This window comes from Erythrolamprus reginae, chromosome 5, assembly GCF_031021105.1.
Source record: "Erythrolamprus reginae isolate rEryReg1 chromosome 5, rEryReg1.hap1, whole genome shotgun sequence".
Lineage (NCBI taxonomy): Eukaryota > Metazoa > Chordata > Lepidosauria > Squamata > Dipsadidae > Erythrolamprus > Erythrolamprus reginae.
This window is the reverse complement of record NC_091954.1, coordinates 51,930,060-51,952,274: the sequence shown is the minus strand read 5'-3', so window position 1 is coordinate 51,952,274 and position 22,215 is coordinate 51,930,060. Positions and strand designations below refer to the sequence as shown.

The window sequence follows — 22,215 nt, the reverse complement described above, 5'->3', positions numbered from 1 at the left end:
GGGGAAGAAGAGGTGGCAGCAGTAAGCGATGGCGATGGAAAAAGAGGCAGTCGTGTCTTTTGGTGCTTGAGATGACACTGAGCTGGGGGCGGAGGCTACCGGAGGGTTGTGACGGTCCCACTACAAGCCATCCCTGCGATTAGTGCGGGCCCCCTGACCCAACAATGCCCTCAGCTCCTCTCCTCTTGGGCGAATTAAGGTGGTCTTGTCCGCCCGCAAGGGTCAGCTTCAAGTGGAGCGTACCAACGCTCCAAGAATTAAAGGGGAGGGATCGCAAGCCCTTCCACGAAAGTCAAGGGACCACTGTACTATGAAGGGTAGGAAAAGAAGTGTAAATGAAACAAAAGAAGGAGGAAGCTGTTATTGGATTTGTTTTGTACACTTTCTTTTCTCCCTGACCTCAACATTAGTGGACTGGAATAAAGTGCTTATTTCTGGATTTAATATCTCTCTCTTTCATAAAAAAAATCTCTTTCTATATATATTCTGTGTGTGTGTGTGTGTGTGTATGTTTGTGTGTGTGTAAGAAGTACAAAAATATAGATGACTCTGCAAATGGCCCACCTCTGATTTAACTCGGCATATATTTTTTAAATAACTCTGAGCCAAATAAAGAGGACCATGAAGTCCATAACCCTCTTCCTTATTTTTCTGCTGCATCTGGAATTCAGTTATACATTGTCCTATTTATGGCTAACAATGTTACATTCAGAATCTTTCTCTTTTTGCAACTATATCCAAACTCATCTACTTATTTCAAAAATCACATAATGGTGTATAAAATCATATTTAAACCTATACTAAGTCAACATAAATCACTTCAGTGCAAATGGATACACCACAATATTAATTCTGAAAAATTAACTTTCAGGAGATTTTCAGGAGAAAGACTACATTATCTCAGCTGATACCGAGGTGCTGTTCTCTTTGTTTTGATGGATGCAACTCCATGTCTTCATCATCCTCATAGCTCCTCTTATGGCGACTTGGTGTGTATGATGTTGATGGACAAACTCGAGCTTGACTTGCACTATTATAAGCTTAAGTTTTAAGTTAAGGACAGAATCAGTCTGATAGTATGAATAAACTTATCTGGAAATTTAATTAAACATTTAATTTAAAATTAAAGCAATGCTATCATTTCCAAAGATGAATGAAAAGACAATTTTTTATAAGTAGATAAGTTGGGCAAAAAGAAATGCAGAAATCAATGCTATCTGTATCACTGCTGTGAGCTGCCCCGAGTCTGCATAGAGGGGCGGCATACAAATCTAATAAATAATAATAATAATAATAATAATAATAAAAAAAAAATACAACAGTTAAAATATAATGCTATAAACAAGTACCATACTAAGCGCAGTTTAGAAATGCAGCTCCCCCCCAAAAAATTCATATTAGAAAAGCAATTAAAATGTGGCTAAATTGCTTAATACATGCTCTTTCACTATAAATTATCCCCTTTCCTCCTTATTACAATTATTTATCATTTGACAAAGAGAAATATCTATCACAATCAGCTTGGAAGAGATGTTTTCAGTTTCAATTCTTGCACATTATCCAAACAAAAACCTGTCCCCAAATGTGTTTCTTTTATTAATTGCCAAGGATTCATAAAATCCTGATTCTATTACCATGTTTCTCTGAAAATAAGCCCTCCTCTGAAAATAAACCCTTTCCCCAAAATAAACTCTCTCCGATAATGTTTAAAGGCATGCACAGCAGGTCCCCACCATTTCCTCTGATTAGGATTAGGGAGACAAAGATGGGAATCAGGTAAGACGGTAGTAGGAGCCCCGTGTTACTCCACGCGGCCCCAAATAATAAGACCTTGCAAAAAATAAGGCCAAGAGCTTATTTTGGGGTTCAAAAAATATATAAGACAGGGTCAACATGGTATGGTTAAGAAAAGCTCTTTAAAAAGTTACTTTTATCAATGCTTCTTCAAATAGCCATTTTGTTCAGCATCTGTAGCTTTCATTGGTGGAGTCAAAAGATAAATACTGAAGTTCAAACTCAGATCTATCTATACCAGGGCTGTCAAACTTCCGGCCCATGGGCCGGATGCGCTATGTGTGGGACACCCCCATGCCCAGTTTAGTAAAAGGGGAAAAAGTCCTGATATGTCACATGATGCTGCAGTGACAACATGAGTTTGATACCTTGATCTATTATCTACAAAGATCAGAATTCTGCATGCAATGATTTTCCCTGTAATACTCTGTGGAAGCAAACATTGGACTTTAAAGAAGCACGATAGAAAGATTACTCTGCTTGCTGTTGAAGTACCAGGTTAAAAATGAAGTCTGGAATCACAAAGTGAAGTTTCCTCACTGAGAGCTAGCAACTTGGTTGGGCAGTGCAAAAAACCAGGTTAAAAATGAAGTCTGGAATCACAAAGTGAAGTTTCCTCACTGAGAGCTAGCAACTTGGTTGGGCAGGGCAAAAAACCAGGTTAAAAATGAAGTCTGGAATCACAAAGTGAAGTTTCCTCACTGAGAGCTAGCAACTTGGTTGGGCAGTGCAAAAAACCAGGTTAAAAATGAAGTCTGGAATCACAAAGTGAAGTTTCCTCACTGAGAGCTAGCAACTTGGTTGGGCAGGGCAAAAAACCAGGTTAAAAATGAAGTCTGGAATCACAAAGTGAAGTTTCCTCACTGAGAGCTAGCAACTTGGTTGGGCAGGGCAAAAAAACTGGTTAAAAATGAAGTCTGGAATCACAAAGTGAAGTTTCCTCACTGAGAGCTAGCAACTTGGTTGGGCAGGGCAAAAAACCAGGTTAAAAATGAAGTCTGGAATCACAAAGTGAAGTTTCCTCACTGAGAGCTAGCAACTTGGTTGGGCAGGGCAAAAAAACTGGTTAAAAATGAAGTCTGGAATCACAAAGTGAAGTTTCCTCACTGAGAGCTAGCAACTTGGTTGGGCAGGGCAAAAAACCAGGTTAAAAATGAAGTCTGGAATCACAAAGTGAAGTTTCCTCACTGAGAGCTAGCAACTTGGTTGGGCAGGGCAAAAAAACTGGTTAAAAATGAAGTCTGGAATCGCTAGCAACTTGGGCAGGGCAAAAAAACGGGGCGAATCGGGGAGAGGGGCGAATCGGGCGGGCGGGGTGTAGCGGCGAGGAGCTCGGAGGCGCTGGGGGGGGCGGCATGGAAAGTAAACATTGCCAGCCTCCGAACTGCCGTCGCCCCACCATCTGCGCATGCGCGGCCATTTTTTTAATTATAAAAAAAAAAGAGAGATCACGCATGCGCAGATGGTGTTTTTACTTCCGCGCCGCTACTTCGCGAATAATCGACTGTCGCGAGGGGTCCTGGAACGGAACCCTCGCGATAATCGAGGGTTCACTGTATACCATAGATAACCAAGGAAATAAGTGAATGGATAATAGAACAAATCAATCCAGAATTTTCACTGGAGATGTTTAAATTATCATATTTTGGATATATGATGCAAAGACTTACTGTCCTAAGACTACTTACACTGGTAAATCTGGAGGATAAGAGTCTAACCAGAGGCAAGGTGGCTGGAATTAATTACAACAGCAATAGCTGCATCACTGGAAGACCTGGTTTGGAACAAACTATAGAGAAAGTCCATCTCGGTGGTTATTATGAGTTGACACAACTTGATGGCATAGAATCAAGCAACCAATTAACCAACCAATCAATATTTTCTATCAAGTATTAAAGCGCTTACATTATCAGTATTACCACTACTACTTTTGTATTTATTTTAATAGACCAGCCCACAATATAATGAGCTACAAAGGATATTTCTTTTACCCACGCTGATTCTCCCGGTACTGGAACACAGTAAAAAGTCTGTCTATCTGCAGTTACGTTTTGTTTAGAATTTAAATCTATTTCTTGATGAGGCTAGAAGAAGAGATATACATCACTAGCATAGTATAAAAAGAAAAAAATATTGTAAAGTTGTTATAAAAATGAAATATGTTTGATTTTTTAAAAAGGTAAATAATCTTAAAATAAATTTATAATTTGTGTGCCAGAAAGTAATATTTATCCTAAGGAACTACAAATATGAACTCTAATCTCTGTGGATCAAAAGTTCCAGTAACAACTTTTTTGATATATCTAAAATAATGGAATGCCGATTCTGGTTTTTTATATCAGCAATAGCGGGGCTAGTTTGAACTGTATTGTTTGAAGCATGACATTTCCTTGTTAGCAATATAATATTCAAGTAGAAGCACTAACGAAATGTATGGAGCCAAATTTAAATTAAATCCATGTCCACACAACATATATTAATGTATGCTATTGATCAATCCTCTTTCTAAGTGTTTTTAATGTCATCAATGCAGCACCAAATAAGTAAGTAGCATAAGCATATAAATTGGCAGGTATGACCACAAAACAAGTCTTACAAGAAATCTATCTGGAAGAGATCCCAGAACACTCCTAGCAACAGACATAGAATATATGTTTGGAAAGGAGAGGAACAGAACATCCCACAAAAATGGGAATAATTAGCATACTGATCTCCTGCAGAGGAATACTTACTTCTGTCTTACCTCTTGACATTTTCTAATGTCAAGTTTTTGAAACATTGTTAAGTGTTAAAATGACAAGATTAAAAATACATATTCATGTAGCATTCTGTGTTTGCCTTAATGTAAGTCTACTCCACGTATCTGATAAGGGCGAGTTTTCCTCCCTTTATAAAATATTAGAATGTGTGAGGGACTAGTACTTTTAAAACTTACTGACACTGGCATTACTGTCTTCTACATTCAAAATAGAATAGGGGCACAGATTCTACAAAATAGATTTAATGAGGACTAGTTTTTGCAACTTCCATAAACTAAATGAGGATACATCAGTACAAATGAATGCTCAATTATATCTTTATTTTTTTTTTAAAGGCACAAGAGAAGGGTGTGGAAGGTGCAGTCTATTTTAGAGGTCGGCAACACGCGGCTCTGGAGCCACGTGTTCTTTGACCTCTCTGTTGCGACTTCCTGCCAAACTGGTAAACTTATTCTGTAGTTCAGTGAACTAGCTGATCCCACCACTGGGTGGCCATGCCCCTCTCCCTTCCCAGTCACTCCTCGCCTGGCCTGAAAAAGTAAGGACGATGGCGGGAAGTTGGAGAAGCGGCTGGGTCTCCTGGGTGCTTCTTCTGGCCCTTGTTGGTGCTGGGCATGCCTCGGTTGCTCGGGGAGACATGGGACCTGCTTTCTGCCCAGAGACACTGGCCCAACTGAGGCACAGCCTATGCCAGCCTTACTAACACAAGGTCTGGTGTGGTGGGAATGGGATCCAGAAGGTACTATGAAAATGGGGAAGGACCTGCAGTGCCGAGCTGTGGCTTTAAACCTTGCATGGGGTACTTTTACCACCTGGAGGCCGTTGTTCAATTTCGCCAGCAATACAGTGGTACCTCTACCTAAGAATACCTCTACTTCCAAACTTTTCTAGATAAGAACCAGGTGTTCAAGATTTTTTTGCCTCTTCTCAAGAACCATTTTCCACTTGCAAACCCAAGCCTCCAAAACTGTAATCGGAAAAGGCAGGGAGAAGCCTCCTTAGGACCTCTGTAGGAATCTCTTTGGAGGAAACAGGGCCAGAAAAGGCAGGGAGAAGCGTCCATGGGGCCTCTCTAGGAATATCCTGGGAGGAAACAGGGCCTCCACCCTCCCTGTGATTTCCCCAATCGCACGCACTATTTGCTTTTACATTGATTCCTATGGAAAAAATTGCTTCTTCTTACAAACTTTTCTACTTAAGAACCTGGTCATGGAAAGAATTAAATTTGTAAGTAGATGTTCCCCTGTACTGTGATGCTGGAGGAATGAAGAAGCTCAGGGCAGTGGAAAAAGGACCTGCCAAATCTTGCACACCTACCCCAGAGGTCAGGCTTGGGGAAAGCCGGAGCACCCTTGCCCAAAAGGCTCGCTCATCAGCTGGTCAACCCGCCAACCTCATGCACCCTTGCTGCGCTTTGGTTCAGCCCAGCCAATTGCTTGAGGGTATCCCTGTTCGTTAATGCCCTCCCGGCCCGGCCACAGCCAGCCATGGGATTGTGTGAGAAGAAGGGTAGTCTTTGGGGAAGCCATTCCCGCAGCTCTCATTTGCTCCTCAGCCAGCCTAGATTTCTGAAAAGTTGCCAAGAAGAAAGAAAAGGAATAGCAAAGAGCCCCAAGGAGACCTTGCTGGGTTGGCCCAGCCTTGCTTTCCTAGAGAGAAGAGAGAAGGGGGTGGGGGGTGGGGAGAGAGAGATGGAGAGAGAATGTGTGTGAGAGAGGGGAGAAGAGAGAGATGGGTGAACACACCCAAGATCTGGTGACTGGGAGGAGTGAGGTGGGGTCGGCATTGCAAATAATTTAACAACCATTTCTCTGCCCTAATGAACGACTGGGAAGGTGTGACTGGGGGTGGGGTGTCATGTGACTGGGTGGGATTGAGTGACTTCAAATTGGCCATGCTGATCCAGTCACATTGGTTGTTAAATTATTGGCTCCCCGTGTTTTCTTTTTTGGGGGAAACGGGTCCAAGTGGTTCTTGGGTGTTTAAGGTTGCAGATCACTGTTCTGTTCTAGTCTATTCTATCCTTTATTTAAAAAAAAACACAGATATTTATGCTGTGTGATTATTTATTACTACAAAAACTTGTGTTCATCTCCATTTCTTGATTGTATCAATTGCTTATAGTATGATTTTCATAAGCTTTAAGAGAAGAGTTTTCTCTTTTATAAGCAATTATAAGCAAAAAATCCAATACACCACCATTTTGGCTTGCATGAACAAATTCATTCCCAAATGCCTTTTCAGAAAGCCATATTTTTCAAGTTCTCCAAAAAGGTATCCATAGAATTAGCAAGATAAAATAAGGGGAGGGGGGAGAGTTAAATATTATAGCAACTTAAATGTATTGCCATAATTTCAGTAGCTGGACTTACCCCACATTCTGCTACATCTCTGTATTTTCCAAAATGCATAACCTGTTAAAAACATAAAATCATTATTTTATTCTATAAAACATATCATGTTCTTTTGGGGGAGATTTGTTGGCATTTTGTAAATACAGTGGTACCTCAAGATACGAACCCCTCGTCTTACGAACAACTCGTGATACGAACCCGGGGTTCAGAAAAATTTTGCCTCTTCTTATGAACTTTTTTCGAGTTACGAACCGGCATTTGGAGACTGCTGGGAAGCCGCGCGGCTGTTTTAAAAGGTGACAGCCGGGCGGCGGGGCTTCCCAGAAGCCTCCTGAACGCCGGTTCGTAACTCGAAAAAAGTTCGTAAGAAGAGGCAAAATTTTTCTGAACCCCGGGTTCGGTTCGGGAGGTTGCTGGGAAGCCCCCCAGCCCGGCTGTCACCTTTTAAAACGGCCGCGCGGCTTCCCAGCTGTCTCTGAACGCGGAAGTTCGGCTTTGGCGTTCGGCTTTGGGAGACAGCTGGGAAGCCGCGCGGCTGTTTTAAAAGGTCACAGCCGGGCTGGGGGGCTTCCCAGCACCCCCCCGAACCCTGAACTTTTGCCGAACTTCCGGGTTCGGGGTTCGGGGGTGTGTGTGTGCTGGGAAGCCCCCCAGCCCGGCTGTGGCCTTTTAAAACAGCCGCGCGGCTTCCCAGCTGTCTCCGAACGCCGAACGCGGAAGTTCGGGTTGGGCATTCGGCTTCAGGAGACAGCTGGGAAGCCGTGCGGCTGTTTTAAAAGGTCACAGCCGGACTGGGGGGCTTCCCAGCACCCCCCCGAACCCCGAACTTTTGCCGAACTTCCGGGTTCGGGAGGTTGCTGGGAGGCCCCCCAGGCCGGCTGTCACCTTTTAAAACAGCCGCGCGGCTTCCCAGCCGTCGCCGAATGCCGAACTTCGGGTTTGGCGTTCGGCTTCTGGAAGCTGCTGGGAAGCCGCGCGGCTGTTTTAAAAGGTGACAGCCGGCCTGGGGGGCTTCCCAGCAACCTCCCGAACCCCGAACTTTTGCCGAACTTCTGGGTTCGGGAGGTTGCTGGGAAGCCCCCCAGCCCGGCTGTCACCTTTTAAAATAGCCGCGCGGCTTCCCAGCAGTCGCCGAACGCCGTTTTTTTGCGGGGGGTTTTTTTGGTTGCACGGATTAATTGACTTTACATTGTTTCCTATGGGAAACAATGTTTCGTCTTACGAACCTTTCGTCTTACGAACCTCCCCCTGGAACCAATTAGGTTCGTAAGACGAGGTATGACTGTATTTACTGTTTCTTCCTCACAATTTTCTAGTAGTTTTACTTTCTGCCAAGCTCAATATTGCCAAACACTTTTTAAATGTTTTATTGTAAAAGAGGTAAGGATTTATATTTTATTGGTTATAGGCAAAGCATCTGTGTTCCCCTCCAATATACATGAACAGAATTGCTTAGAAACTATTATCCCACGTGGATTGTTGATATTTCACTTAAGACTACACATAGAAAAAAAGTTTTCCTTTATTTCATGATACTCTTAAGAGGCACTGGCTATTCCTACAAAAGTCCTATGTTACATGGAATAAAAAGCAGAGATGGACAACCTTGTGGGGGCAAGACCAAACTTAAAAGTGGGTAAGGCCACAGCACAAATATGGTAGTCCTAGAATTGTTTTGACAAACGTTTGATCATTTGGCTTTGATGTTATTCCTATTTTAAATTACAGTGTTTTTAACCACTCTAAGCAACAATTTATGAAAAATTCTCCAAATTTTCAACAATCATAACAAGAGGATCAAGGACCACAAAAGGAACAACATGGCTGAGTGCGAATATAAGTAGTGAAGTGAAGAAATTAACTTACACATGATTTAGTAACTGTATCAACAGTTTCATAAACATTCATATAAAATTCAGGATCAAACATATCTTGAACCATACAGCGAAATTTTACCAAACTATTTGGCTTCAGATAATGTAAAGGAACATCATTCAATGATGGTATCTGTAAGACACAAATTAATTAATCATCAGCCTCATGAGGCAAGCAGGATTTTATATTTTTATTTTCAATTATTATTAATCTAATTATATTTTAATTTAACTAAGTCTGAAAATCTAATACCAACACAGAAAGGCTGATATAATTTAGATTTATTTTAGAAAAAAATTCTTAGTAATCATTGAACTAAATATGATTTAATTCAGATATGCATATCTGAGATTTAGTAAATTAACTAAATCTACTCTATATATTTGGACCTATAAAATGTTTAACAAAAAATTATTTTAAAAAAAATTAATTCTATTTTTCAAACAGCTGGTCAGATATTGAAATAAAATGACCGACTAAATAATTACTGTATTTTTGGAGTATAAGACGCACTAGAGCAGGGGTCCCCAACCACCGGGCCGCGGACCAGTACCGGGCCGCGGGGCATGTTGCACCGGTCCGTGGAGTCAGCAGCTGCCGGCCCTCATGCCGCCACCCCCTCCCTCCAGCGCTTCGCCTCCCGCCGGGCAAGAGGCCTCAGGAGGCAGGTTCTGCTGGCCACAGGACGATGGATGGGACAGAGGGGCGGGAAGGACCGAGAGGCTCAAGCCTCTTTTGGCTTCTGCCGCGGGGCGCTTTTGCGTTTTTGGCTGGGGGGACGCAGGAGGGCCAGCCTGACCCCCTCTCTCCAGCGCTTAGCTCCCTCTGGGCAAGAGGGCTTGGGAGGCAGGTTCTGCCGGCCACAGGACGATGGCGGGAAAGAGGGGCGGGGAGGACCAGCACCCCCATGCTTAATCCCACCCCCAACCACGCCCCTTTCCGCCCCCACTGGGCCATAGAAAAATTGTCTTGCTGAAACTGGTCCCTGGTGGAAAAAACGTTGGGGACCACTGCACTAGAGTATAAGAAAGACTTTTGGGGGAGGAAAAGGGGGGGGGGAATTCTGCCTACCAAGTATTCATCTGGCTAGTCCTTAGTCTGGTCAGCTTCAGCACATTAATTCGCTTGCTGGTTTTGAGGTTGGGGGTGGTTGGGGCTATGCTTCTAAGCACAGCTGATGGTTGGAGGGAGCAGCAATTAGATAAGCAGGCAAAGTTCGGAAGATCACTCAGCTCCTGTTTGGGCTTCAAAACTTCAAAATCAGGGAGCTCCAGTGATTAAAGCAGGTAAAGCGAAGGGGCAAGAGAAGGCAGCAGCTGTTCCAGGTAGCCATTTTGGACACCACACAAATGTTTGGAGGCTGAAAGTGCAATCCACGGAGCCCCCAAATGCAAGCCATTGTCAGTGGCAATCTCTGCAGCCAGGAATAGGATGCACGGAGACCAAATGCGAGTGAGCGGAGCTATATTTGGAGTACAAGACGCACCCACATTTTCAGCCTCTTTTAAGGAGGGAAAAAAAGTGTGTCCTATATTCTGAAAAATACGGTATATACATTCCATACAACTTCTAATGAGCCAGAATTCAATAATTCTGAATGTGTAGGTTTCATTTGTTCATCTCTTGGGATCAGGACTGAATTACTAAAAATGTATTGTAGATGTTTGTGTATTTCTTGCATCTTTGGTATTCTTTTTTCTTATTCAAACAAAAGTATCATTTTATCATAAAATATGACAATGTATTCCATAATCAAATATCTATTGTCTTTGTGTTAGGGAAATTATAAAACAAACACTAATGAAATTATCACACTATCACATACTCTTGAATGTAAAGGAAATTTACTCAGAATCAAAAATTTAAAGACGGCACATTTAGAGATCTTATATCTAATTCCAATAGCAATTTCCTGTTTTATTTCTGTACTGATATATTTAACTAGAAACTCAATTTATTTTATAATCCCTTTTAGCTCTATACTTAAAAGTTATTCAATGTCATCCTATCCAAGTTGCCTAAATATTTTTAACATTAAATAATTTAAGTTTTGATAAGTAAATATAGCCTTACCCAGTGAGTTGCATTATTTTCTTTTAATTTCTCTTTGAAGTACTCTGTCACTTTTCTTTCCCATTCAGGATTTAGACTATGCTGAGCTAAACAAGACAAAAGATCAAATCACACTATTTTAGTTTGTAAAAAGTATAGGCTGTAAATGTAAAAGGTAGTACAGTGCATTTAAAATTGTACTTTGCTAATGCAGTAATCCCTCGTTACTTCGTGGTTCATCTTTTGTGGATTCGCTACTTCACGAGTTTTCAAAGGGGGCTTAAATCCATTAAATCCATTGAATATTTTAAATCCATTAGAAATTCATAAAATTCTATTAAAGAAACTGGTAGGATATCACATGTAGTTCCAGCTGAGAAACATTGCAGAATGATTGTTTAATGCAAAGGGTGGGTTTTAAAAGTCCAAATACTCGTTAAATACATAAAAAAATATCCCTCCTCTACTTCACGGAAATTCGTTTTTCATAGGTGTTCTTGGAACGCATCCCCCACGAAAAATGAGGGATTACTGTACAGTATTTATGATTGAATAATAAACAAATAGCATTTTAGGTTTTAAGTACAGACACACACACATTATGCTAATTAAGTTTACTGAACCTCAAAGAGATAACAGTAATCTATGAATAGAAATCAAAACCAAATCTCTGACAGACGCTTGCTGGAATGGTATGCTTTTAACAGTAGCATCCAAATCTAGTTCTGGGTTCCAACAGCCATTCAAAGTTGTCAGCCAGTTCCAAGGTCAGGATTGCACAGGCAGATGCTTGCAACCACAGATTATGGGTCAGGGCACTCCTTAAATCAAACTGCAACGAGCTGTAACTAATTAAGAGATTTACTCCCTTGCTTGGCAAGAGGCCTCAAAGGATATTTCTGTTCTGTTCCCTTTTCTACTGCCTATTGCGTGGGCTGGGTGGCCTTCTCATCTAATTGCTCCAGTTGCCCAGATAGTGCTTGTTTTTGAATCAGCCTCTTGCGATACTTAGCTTGGGGACTCTGGAGGCTGACATTCCACAGATTCAGATTGTGAACCCTGAGCTTGGGACCTAACAGTGAGGAAACTTTACTTAAAGCATTAAAGCAGACATATTTTTAGAAGGCTAAAAGTGGAGCCGATGACTTGCAGCAGGATAAAAAGCCGGTGAGTATACTGGCCTTTCATAATCCTTTGCACAGGTTCACCTAGTGCACCAATTGTAACCTCCTTGGATCAGGAGGCTCTTCTAATGGTCGTTCATACCCTTATCACCTCATGGTTAGATTATTGCAATGTGCTCTACATGCGGCTTCCTCTGAAGAGAGTTCGAAGACTACAACTGGTCCAGAATGCAGACATGCAAGCTCCTGTGGATGCACCTAGGTACACCCACATTACACCAATCCTCTGCAGACTGCACTGGTTCCTGATTGGTCTCCAGGTACAATTCAAGGTGTTGGTCATTACCTTTAAAGCCCTGCATAGCTTAGGGCCAGACTATCTTCAAGATCACCTCCTACCACATAGCTAAACAGTGTCGGCTGGTGGGTCCTGGGAAAGAGTGGCTGCTCCGACTTCCTGGAACCAACTACCTCCTGAGATCCAGATTATTCCTACCCTACTAGCCTTCCTGACCTGGCTTTTCTGGCAGGCCTGGGGCTGTTGATCTCATGGGGTACCATCGAGATTCGGTCATAAATGGCATATATGTTTTTTTTTTAAACTGTGAGATTTAAATTGTTTTGAATTGTTTTTTTAGAATTTTTAATACTATTTATATGTTTTAATTTTTGTTGTGAGCCACCTAGTGTCCCTAGGGAGATGGGCGGCATATAAATCAAATCAAACAATAAATCCTCTAGATGAAGACTGAATATTGCCCACAAGTGTTCTAGACAATTTCTCCTTACAAGGTAACCACATGATAATGGTTTAAGGCAGGTTTAGAATTCTGGGAGATGAGGGAATAGCCATTTTGCTCAAATCATCAAACACCAAATGAAAGAAGTTTGAAATATAATTTAAGGAGGGGGGTTTTTTAATCAAAGAGAAAAAGAGTTATCAAAACTTTGTATCATTGTTAGGGAAATTGACTGGTGAAGCTTCAACAAATAATCTGCATTATTGTAGGAAAGGCTGGAAATTGCTACGGTACTGGATGCTGGGCCTGCTGTAACTTAGCTATTTGGGTTTGCAGAGTTTGAATATCTTGGCGGCAAGCCTGGGTATCTGCTTGTAACTGCTGCATGATGTCACAATTTCCCATGCTGTGAGCTGAGGGTAGGGGTGGAGTGCAATCTCTTCTGCCCCTTTGTTACATAGATTGCAAATGCTCACAACACCTTTCTTTAATAACTTTATTTATAACATTTTCCATCCGAATTATCAATCATTTCATTTCCAGCTAAGTTCATTAGCTCTCAGCAACTCTGCATTCCAATCTCAGTTCTAATTTAATGACCCATGTCAAAGGCTAAATCATTACTGTCCCAGATAGATAAAATTCCACATACATCACGCACTCTGACAGTTTCCCCAAAAGTTCAGATAACTTACAACTTCTCAGGTAAAAGTTCTTTCATGATTTCTGGGAAACTTCATCAGAGCACCCTGGAAGAGTTGCACTCTTTATATAGCTCTAGTGACGAATCAGCCACTCTAGACTACACATAGTACAGAATCACTTCCTTTTCACATACAATTTCTACTGTCTGCTCTGAAATCTTCTAAATCTAGGATCTAACGGTGGTTTGTTTTCCATAAGGTCTCCCTCCTCCTCTTCAGACTCTTAACACCTATTCACCCTCATCTTTCTGCCTCAGCTGGCAAGGCCATGGGGCCCGTGCATCCAGATGGCCCTGGTTTTCCTATCCTCATCATCCGACATTATCAAAGTTGATCTAAGCTCACTCACAATATATAGTTTGTATTTAAAGGGTTTTATTTGGGAAAAAACAAATTTCATGTGAGAAAATTGAGACTGATCTGAAAATGGATTTAAAGATGATCGACTATAAGAATTATGAAAAAAAATTGCAATCCTGGACATACAAAAGAAGCTGCCCAACGCCTTAATAATTAAAAGAGATATATAAACAATAAACCAAGAGAGTTATCTGAATAATTTTCATACATTGGATTTACAAAAGAGATTTGTTAAAAATTTTTTGAAGAATTTCAACAAATTCTAATTTTAACAAATTGAAGAAGGAACAAAGAAAACATGAAAAGAAAAAGGGAAAGAAATGAAGTTCTAGGTCACAATTTGAAAGGATTAAAAAGTAGAAAGAAGTAATATATATATATTTTTTAAAGAAACATAGTTGTTAAATTTAATTTTTAATAGGTAATTACTTCTCTAGTAGTAACAAAGCTGCACTAAGGCTGCATTACTATTGTCTTCTCACTGTTCCTATCACCCATCTCTTCCCACTATGACTGTATGACTGTAACTTGCTGCTTGTTTCCTTATGGTTTATATTAATATTGTTTCCTGATTGTTTATTTGTACCCTATGACAATAATTAAGTATTGTACCTCATGATTCTTGACAAATGTATCTTTTATTTTATGTACACTGAGACCATATATACCAAAGACAAATTCCTTGTGTGTCCAATCACACTTGGCCAATAAAGAATTCTATTCTATTCTATTCTATTGAAATGTCAAGTTCTGTGGAAAATGAACGATGTCATGGCATAGACCCACTACAATAAATTTCCCTTTCAGACATAATTACAGTATAAGATTTATTTCTTTTATATGCTATTTTGAGATTTAAAACTTTATGAAAAAAATAAGTTAAATGTACCGCAGTTGTTTCAGTGATTTCTGATTGCAAGCTTCCATTTCAGTGGTGGGAGACGATGCCAATTACTGTTAGGATACAGAGTCTTGACTCAATTGTCACTGAGGTGGTCCATTATGTAAATAGTGAATATTCTGTAGCTGTTACATTCAGAGAGGTAGTATACACAGAATGCCTTTGTATATTTTCTTGCCAATCCTAGCTTTAGCATTTTAAATATGTCAGCAATATGTAGCAGCAGCAGCAGCCAAAAAAGTCAATACAATAAGCAGAAGGATAGAATCAAGATCATGTGAAGTATTAGTACCACTTTATAAAACTTTAGTAAGGCCACACTTGGAATACTGCATCCACCATATTGCAAAAAAGATGTTGAGACTCTGGAAAGAGTGTAGAGAAGAACAATAAAGATGATTAAGGGCCGGGAGACTAAAACATATGAAGAACAGTTGCAGGAATTGGGTATGACTAGTCTAGTGAAAAGAAAGATTAGGTTTGATATGATACCGTGTTTCCCCGATAGTAAGACCCCCCCGATTGTAAGACATATGGGGGGTTTCAGGGGGGTCGGCTAATATAAGCCATACCCCGAAAGTAAGACATATGTCTTACTTTCGGGGAAACACGGTATGAAGAGACAGTAGAACCTCGACATACGTCCCCCCCGCCGCCGCCGTCCCCCCCCGCCGCCGCCTGCAAGCGCTCTGACAGGCGGCTCTCCCCGCTCCGCTCTTCGATATGCCGGAGAGCCGGAGAAGGGGGCGTCCGGACCCCCCCCCACCCCCAGCAGAAGCCAAGGGGGGGGGTCCTTTCAAGCGGCGCTGGGCGAAAGAAGGCGGGCGGCCAGCAGCAGAAGGCGAGAGGTGCCTCCTTCTCTGGCTCTCCGGCAGATCGAGCGCGCGAAGAGACACCTCTCACCTTCCGCCGCTGCTGGCCGCCCTCTTTCGCCCAGCGTCGCTTCGGAAGCCGCCGAACACCGTCAGGGGGGCGCTTGGCGACCGCCACTTGGCGAGCGGAGAGGCGGTCGCCAAGTGCCCCCCTGACGGCGTTCGGCGGCTTCCGAAGCGACGCTGGGCGAAAGATGGCGGCCAGCAGCGGCGGAAGGTGAGAGGTGCCTCTTCGCACGCTCGATCTGCTGGAGAGCCGGAGAAGAAGGCACCTCTCGCCTTCTGCTGCTGGCCGCCCGCCCTCTTTCGCCCAGCGCCGCTTGAAAGGACCCCCCACCTTTCCACCCCTTGTCGCCCGACAAAGGAGAAACTTCTGCAAATCGTGTGCCATCTCCAGCGCTCTCTCCGGGTCGGGTTGTGTGAAAGAGGCCGGGGTTGGGGGAGAGGTAAGATGTGTTTGGGTTTTTTTTGCAATGCCGCTCCGTTGGGGAAAGAGGGAAGGTGGTTCGCTCGGAGTTGGGGCTGAACAGAAGCGCGTGGAGAAGCCCAACCTTGGGGTGGGGTGGGGGAGAAGGGAGAGCAAGGAGGGCCATTGTGCATTGCCAGGTGGTGGGGGTCTCCCCCAGTTCAAAAGGTGCCTTGGCTGGAAGAGTAGCTGGTTTCCAGGGCATAAACAGGCTCACTTCCGGGGATGGTGCATATCCGCTCACTTGCAGGGAAACAGCTTTGGGGCTAAAGAGGCGCTCCGGGCGCAAGATTGTATCCCGAGTAGTAATTCCATTTACTGCTCCGATGTGCCTCGCTGCAGGCTTTCTGTCAACGAAATAACAGCAACATGTTCTCGGAAACCACCGCCTCTTCCCCTGCCTCGCTGCCCCTTGTCTCGGGCGACAAGGGGTGGAAAGGGGGGGGGGTCTGGAGCTGCGCCCTCCTTCGCCCGCCTCCTTTCCAATGTAAGAATACCCCGAAAGTAAGACATAGTGGGGCTTTTGGGGGTAAAAAGAAAGTAAGACACTGCCTTACTATCGGGGAAACACGGTAGTAGAACCAAGGAGAAATTTTCTAGCAGTGAGAACAATAAACTAGTGGAATGGTTTGCCTTCAAAAGTTGTGGATGCTCCATTACTGAGGCTTTTAACGAAAAACTGGACAGCTACTTCTCTGAAATGGGATAGATTTTGTGCTGGAGCAGGGGGTTAGATTAGATGACCTCCAAACTCCCTCCAACTCTTGTTATTTTGTTACTATGAAGTGGCTGAGAGCCAGAACAGTTAGGAAACCGGTTTCTTGTACCAGTATATATCAAGCTTGAACAATACATTTATGAAATTGTTATTTTTGTATTCTGAACATCACCAAACCAGATTCCAGGTACTTAGGGCAACTTTGTCCTGAGATTTCCCGTACCAGTCCTCTGTGGGGCACATACAACATGTCTTTGAGGATCCTATATATAGACATAAAGGGCCATGACTCTCTTGGGGCTCTCTCTGGTAGAGTAATCCTCTTGTGATATACTGGGATACTTCTGGCCTCATGATAGGGAACTTGTGTTTTTAGTGAATATGTTAAATTTGAAGGCTTTCTCCCCTGTCTCACAGTTGACAGGTTCATTTAGATTTGTGGATGATAATTGTATACACAGTGGATTGTTTAGAAAGAATCAGGGCATGTTATTTTTGTTGGAAACAGAATCTGAGATACAAGTTTGAAAGGTGGACTGACAACTTTCTTCAAGTGTATTTCAAGTTTCAGTTCTCAACAGAAAATAAGCCTTTTTGAAGGCTTGGACAAAAGTGTCAAGCAGCTGAGTTTACTGGTCAGCAAATCAATCTATTTTAATTAGTTTCTAAATAAAAATCTTTAACACTACACTGCCGTTAATATGTAAATTATTATCTATTATTAATATCTAGTTTGTATACTGCAATTCTATTTCACTATATTAATGAAAACTGATTTTTTAAAAATCACAATTCTCCAACTTATTGGACACAGAAAATACCAGTTTCCTATACAAACTGCTGCTGAGTATTATTAATCCACTTTTTTATTATGACATTGATGGGGCTATTTAATTCTTCCACTACTACATTGTCAATTACAGCTCAGCCACAGTATTTTAGATATACCATGAGTCACTTGCAAAAGTTATAAATCTGATTCCTAGCCAATCTCATCCCAATATTTTTCTTTCAAATATCTAAATGTTTTATATTATGTATGCAATTTAATTGCATCCTCCTTAAAATAGTATAAGATTATAATTCTTACAATGGAATGGATTCCTGAAAAGTGAATTTATTTCCCATTGATCCCAACTAGATTTCTGTATTTAGGCTGGCATATTAAACATTCCAATTCCCCAAGTTTGTCTGTGTGAGATAGGTTACATTGAAAACAGCCCACTGCATCCAGTAAGTTTTTATAGTTGACAGTAGACTGTCTAATTCAACATCTTCCCCTTCAATGTTTACTTATATTACACTGTATCTTGATCTGTCTTTGTTATATAAATTTTCAAGCCGCTGATTTTCAACTAAAGACTTATCATCTGGTGGCACTCAGGAGAAACACCTGCTCTGATAATTCCTATTCTCTGGAATGAGTTCCACCAGATATGGTTCCCACCCTTCTGTTGTTTAGGAAATTCCTAAACATTGGATGAGCACTCATGTTGTGGGGATGGGTGGAGGTTGCTAATGTTCCAATTAGCCTCTAAGACAGAGTGATTCTGAAGTTTCTATTTTGTTTTGCTGGTTTGATTTATTCTGGTTTTGTTATAGTATTCTGCTCTTCCTGTTAGCTGTATTTTCCAAATGTTGGTTTTTTCAGTTATATGAGCTAAGCACGGTCTCTTGGGAGCCTGCCAATTACTTAATATTTTGCTTGTAAGTTTAACAAAAACAATTAGACAATTATTCAGATGCGCTCAGAGATTTTAGGATTAACTTTGGGTCACATTTAACCAAGAGTTGGTTCAATTGCAAGTAATTGTGTTAAAAAATGATATACAGCAAACCATTTCATACAAAAACAAACTAGCAAAGAACACAACTGGGTTTAGAAAGCCATTCATAAGATACAAACATAGCAATTAAGATACAAGAGCAATTGACAGTTCAGTTTTGACAAGCAGAAGCCTAATAATACCATGCCCTCACTCTGTCCCTTTTTCATTACAAAGTTACAGCAGCAAACTAGTAATTTAAGCACTCGAAAGAAGAAAGACGCCAGGCCTGACATTTAATGCAAAAAGTCCCCTTCAATGCCTTTAAGAAGCATTACTCTCCCTCTCCCAGCCGCCTCACCCCCCCTCCCTCCAGAAGCTGAAAGAAACAGCGCACATGCTCAGGAACACTCTCTCCTCCTCCTCCTTCTTCCTCCCACGAGGCTTCCAACTTTCGGCGTGCAGAAGAACTTGCCGCCCTTCCCCGCAGCCTTTTCCCAGGCCAAACTCGGTTTATTTACAGCTTCGTCGCCGTCGGCGGTCAGTCCCGCTTCGCCCGGGATAGGCCCGCTACTTCCTAAACAAACCCCCCTCCCCCGCCCCACACACAACCCGTTCCGCAAGACGTGCGAGGCGCTGCCGCCTCTCTCTTTCCCCGGTCGTCCCCGGTCCCAGAGCCGTTCTCAGCAATGCGCCCTCTTACTCTTTTCTCCCTCTCGTGCATTTTATTTTAATATATTTTGGGATTCGGCCGACTCCCTTCGTCGTCGTCCCCCCCCCCCCCGCCTGTCCGCCTCGTACCCTGGAGTAGCTGAGGCCGCTTCCCCGCCGCCTTGAACCTGCCTCACAGAGCCTCACGTTTTCGTGCCCCCCCCCGTACCCTTTTCAAAGCCCGGTCTCACCGAAAATGCCCTGCACGATACTGAGAGGGCAGTTCAGCCAGTCCGCTACACACGGCATCTTTGCGGTTCTTCGACGGCGTTTAAAAGGCCGGGAGAGAGAGACGTCGAAGTGAGGTCTCCCTTTCAGAAGCTTTTCCCGGAGGCTTACGCGCCGGGAGGAGGAGAGCGCTTTAAAGATAGCGAGCGACGGGCGGGCGTTCCAAGGCTGGGCTGAAAGCCGGCGCGAGGCAGGCCGGAGCGGACTTCAAGCCTCACTTCTCACTTCGCTCTTAAGCGCGGGCTCTGGTTGGCGGGAGAAGAGGGAAGGGAGCGCCGTCGGTGCCATTTTAGAGTCGGGCGGAAGGGGCGGGGCCTCGTCGGGGAGGAGCTCCACAGAGAGTCGGGAGACGTGGAAGTCCCACCGTCATGGCTGCCCCCAAAAGCACCGCCACGGGCGGCATCTCTTCGGCGAGCGGGGGTACAAACTTGCTCTTCTCCTCCTCGGCCACCGAATTCAATTTTACCGTCCCTTTCATCCCCGTCAGCCAACCCCCTCCTGTGGCCGGTTCGGGACTTGGCCTTCCCTCAGGTAATAATCGTGGGGTGGGGTGGGAGTAAGAGGTGAATTGAAATCCTCCATTGGAATCCATGTTCGCCCACCTCCCCCGTCCCCGCTTATTATTGGCGGGCGACTCGAAATCATTCAGGGGGATTTACGCAATAAATAAATAAATAAATAATCCCCGCCGTAGGTCTGCGACGACGACGTCTGCAAACTCAGGACCTGCCATGGGCAGGAGGATGAACGGAGGGGTTTGAGAAGGTGGCATATTCCAGGGATGTGACCAGTGAAGGGCTACGATTTTTTTACTACCACTCTGGGCGTGGCTTATTTTGTGGGAGTGGCTTGGAGATCATGTGATCGGTGGTGGCTTTAAGTTCATGTGACTGGCTTAAAGGTGGCCAACTTGGCCTCATTGACATCAAGGGGTTGGGGCAGGGGTAGGCAAAGTTGGCTCTTCTATGACATGTGGACTTCAACTCTCAGAATTCCTGAGCTAGCATGATTGGCTCAGGAATTCTAGGAGTTTAAGTCCACAAATCATAGAAGAGCCAACTTTGCCCACCCGTGGGTTAGGGTTAGGGTGCCTGGCCTCTCCTCGCCTCAATAGATACAATTTCAGATTAGGGAATTTATTTACCTAAGGTTAGCTCCTTAACACTCTGGCCATATTTTGTTTTACTTCACATAAGACATTATCTTCGGAGAGAGGCTGCATACAAATCTAATAAATTATTATTATTAATTATTATCAGTAAATAAATGTAACAGCTCCATTCTAATATTGAATTACTATTAATCAGTTATACAATACCACCAGTGAAGGGCTGCAAAATGTTTTACTACCACACTGTGGGTGTGGCTTATTTTGTGGGTGTGACTTGCCGACCATGTGATCAGGTGGGAATGGCTTGATAATCATGTGACCGGGGTGATGGTGGTGGCTTAAAGGTTATGTGGCTGGCTAAAAGGTGGCCAATTTGATGTCACTCACGTCAAGGGTTAGGGTGCCTGGCCTCTCCTCACCTCAAAGAGATGAAATTTCCCAATCTATGTCAATACAAATCCGATAAATAAATATTAATGAACATCCAAAATATACTATTCTATGTATATATGCCATATGTGTACTTATTACACACAGGCAAACAAAAATATACATTATCTTCTATATAAAATGTATGTACACACATGCACGCCCAGCTCTTCTAAAATTATACACATTCAACCTCATTTACAGAGATGGGAAAAACATACCCAGAGCCCAGAAGGGAAAAAAAGAAAAAAAATCATTTTTTTTTCTACTGGTTCTGCATACCTGACTGCACCTATAGAAGCCCATCACTAGATGTGACATTTATTTATTTATAACCGGGAAGTGGAGGCATTGTTGCTGTTGGCCTGCATTTCTTTATATCGGGGTTTGAATTGTTATTTTTACCAATTTCCTGGCTTGCTTGTCCCCCTTTCCCCCATCTTTTACGGTCTTTAGGATAGCACTCTGTGCCCTTGAAGGCTTTAGTGCACACAAAAAACGTGTGTTTTCTCAGCCTTTTGTGCTGACGTCTTATTACTGACCAGGCAGAGAAAGTTCCTCAAGTCTTGCCCAATCAGTGGGAATGATTTCCTGGTTCATGTTACTTGTTGCATTTCTTTTTCTTGAAATTAGCAATAGCAATAGCATTTAGACTTGCATACTGCTTCATAGTACTTTTACTCTAAGTGGTTTACAGAATCAGCATATTGCCTCCAACAATCTGGATCCCTGGTTACCCACCTTGGAAAGATGAAAGGCTGAGTCAACCTTGAGCCGGTGGTGAGATTTGAACCGCTGAACTACAGCTAGCAGTTAGCTGAAGTAGCCTGCAGTGCTGCACTCCAGCCACTGTGCCATCCCAGCTCTTCTAAGTTTCCCGAAATTTTATAGTTGTTTGGAGAAAACTACTGGTAGTCCTTGACTTACAGCAGTTTACTTAATAACTGTTTAACCCTGCTGTTGTGTTCACATTTATTAGTGCTGCTTTGAGTGTAATGAAATATAACAATCAGTGTGTAGCAAAAAGGAAACAAAACGACAACCCCCCCACACTCATAGTAAGAACCCCTCAAATGAGGAAAAGTCAATTAATCACAAGTTTCAGCTCAGCATGACAAATAATTTACAGGGTCTCAGATTTCATTTGGAGTCATAGGACCACAGCATAGGAGCAGGGTTAAAGTTACAACAGCCCTGAAAAAAGTGACTCATGACCATTTCTCACACTTATGACAGTTGCAGCATCTGCAT

General features: G+C 42.8%; 2 protein-coding genes across 3 annotated transcripts in view; one reads left to right on the top strand and one right to left on the bottom strand.

The window, feature by feature from the left end:
- The window catches only part of MCMBP (minichromosome maintenance complex binding protein), a 38,791-nt gene extending 19,178 nt beyond the window's left edge, over positions 1 to 19,613 (bottom strand). The window contains exons 1-6 of the mRNA XM_070752598.1: positions 19,388 to 19,613; positions 10,856 to 10,941; positions 8,774 to 8,914; positions 6,926 to 6,967; positions 3,779 to 3,878; positions 912 to 1,043 (exon numbers count right to left, since the gene is read on the bottom strand). Coding sequence (XP_070608699.1) covers positions 912 to 1,043; positions 3,779 to 3,878; positions 6,926 to 6,967; positions 8,774 to 8,914; positions 10,856 to 10,941; positions 19,388 to 19,445 — 559 coding nt within the window. The 5' untranslated portion in view covers positions 19,446 to 19,613. The remainder of the gene's footprint in view (positions 1 to 911; positions 1,044 to 3,778; positions 3,879 to 6,925; positions 6,968 to 8,773; positions 8,915 to 10,855; positions 10,942 to 19,387) is intronic.
- A 65-nt stretch (positions 19,614 to 19,678) lies between these two features.
- Positions 19,679 to 22,215, top strand: part of SEC23IP (SEC23 interacting protein) — a 38,418-nt gene continuing 35,881 nt past the window's right edge. For both annotated transcript variants that reach the window (XM_070752597.1, XM_070752596.1), the window contains exon 1: positions 19,679 to 19,955. In XM_070752597.1, the coding sequence (XP_070608698.1) occupies positions 19,793 to 19,955 (163 nt within the window). In that variant the 5' untranslated portion in view covers positions 19,679 to 19,792. The remainder of the gene's footprint in view (positions 19,956 to 22,215) is intronic.